Source organism: Berghia stephanieae, chromosome 13, assembly GCF_034508935.2.
Source record: "Berghia stephanieae isolate SIO BIC M18660-M18661 chromosome 13, UCSD_Bste_1.3, whole genome shotgun sequence".
Taxonomy (NCBI): domain Eukaryota; kingdom Metazoa; phylum Mollusca; class Gastropoda; order Nudibranchia; family Aeolidiidae; genus Berghia; species Berghia stephanieae.
Window position 1 is genome coordinate 6,504,502 of NC_088372.1, and position 1,615 is coordinate 6,506,116.

At 28.2% G+C, this 1,615-nt stretch overlaps 1 protein-coding gene across 1 annotated transcript in view; it reads left to right on the forward strand.

Moving 5' to 3' along the window:
- LOC144958989 (uncharacterized) overlaps positions 1-358 on the forward strand; it is a 589,046-nt gene extending 588,688 nt beyond the window's left edge. The window contains exon 266 of the mRNA XM_078891292.1: positions 178-358. Coding sequence (XP_078747418.1) covers positions 178-215 — 38 coding nt within the window. The 3' untranslated portion in view covers positions 216-358. The remainder of the gene's footprint in view (positions 1-177) is intronic.
- The last annotated feature ends 1,257 nt before the right edge of the window (positions 359-1,615 follow it).

A 1,615-nucleotide genomic window follows, 5' to 3' on the forward strand; every position in this document is an offset into this window, starting at 1 on the left:
TAATATTATCGATTTAATAGTTATCATTTTGTTGTGTTCAAAACAATATTTGTTTCCCCTTGCCATCTGACCTACTTTGCCATTTATTTATTTATTCATTTAATGTTTCCCTGACCTTCGACCTATCTCACCTCGTGTTTCCCTTTTGGGTTTTTTTCTCTTTCCTTCCTTTTCCAGCCATCAATGCATGCGACAAGGTGAAGGTTACGGAGTGAAATGACCCTGACCCTTTGATTCCACCACGTGACCTGTATGACCTTTGACGGATGCATGGGATGAGGATGAAAAAAGCGAGCAAGAAAAAAGAGAGAGTGACGTTTTTTGGATGGAAACGAGGTTGTCCGAGAATTCACGTGGACAGACGGACCGCACTAGTATATTAAAAATATATATATAAACAAAATTATTATTATTAATTAAAAATTAATTAATTTTTCAATTAATCTTTTTGATAATAATAATAATATTAATCGAAACGAACCAATCAATACGACACATTACCGATTTGTTAATTAATTTATTTATTCATTCAACTTCTGTGTTAATTCATTCATAAGTTATATCATGTGATTTTCTAGTCATAAATTCACTTATTTCATCAATTCATTCATTCATTCATTCATTCATTCATTTAATGTCTTGTATGTCTTTCATGAAGTCACGGGTTAGTGCAATTGTTTTTTGTTTTTATTTTTATTTTAATTTCACGTTTTCTTCAATAATCTTCAATCGAAAAGGAAACAACAAAACAAAACAAAACAAAACAAAACAAAACACGAGACGTGAGAATTAAACTGAGAAATACTCAATTTCAAATGAAAGCAAAACCAAGAATTTTTAACACACCGACTTTGACACACCAATGAGTACACACACCAAAAAGGGGTCGTTGCACACTCGTGTTACTACATTTCATAACCGAGACAGAGGGCAACTGCAAAGTAGAAACCCCCCAAAATAGACATAAATAAATATCTATTGAGAAAACCAGAATTACTGTCTTATCAAAGACAAATCTCTACCCAGTGGAGAATCTATACATTTTGCATTGTGTGTGTTTATTTATTTATTTATTTATTTTTTTTTAAACTCGTGTTTAGACTTTGTAGTCGTAAATTTTACAATAGATTTCCTGTTATACTGAAGAGTGAAATACTTATATTTTGATGTGAAAAATTATAATATATTAGCTTAGGCCCTTTACCGAATAATATATTAATTAATATAAAATGATATAGAATGTTATTTTTTTAAATAAAAGAAAAGAAAGTTTTATATAATATATATATACATAAATAAATTATTGGCACAAAGAAGTGAGTATTTGAAAATTTAAAAAAATAAAACAAAACAGCAGTAATTTTTTTAAATTCAAAAATTGTGGAATTTTATGAAATTTTTGAAGGATGATATGATTTCAAAACATAACAATAACATCAGTTATCATGAATAACTTCATGTCTATTTTAATTTCATTGAAGCAATTCTATCTATCTATCTATCTATCTATCTATCTATCTATCTATCTATCTATCTATCTATCTATCTATCTATCTATCTATCTATCATTCTTGAAATAAATCATCGAATATTATGGAATAAATAAGACTATGAC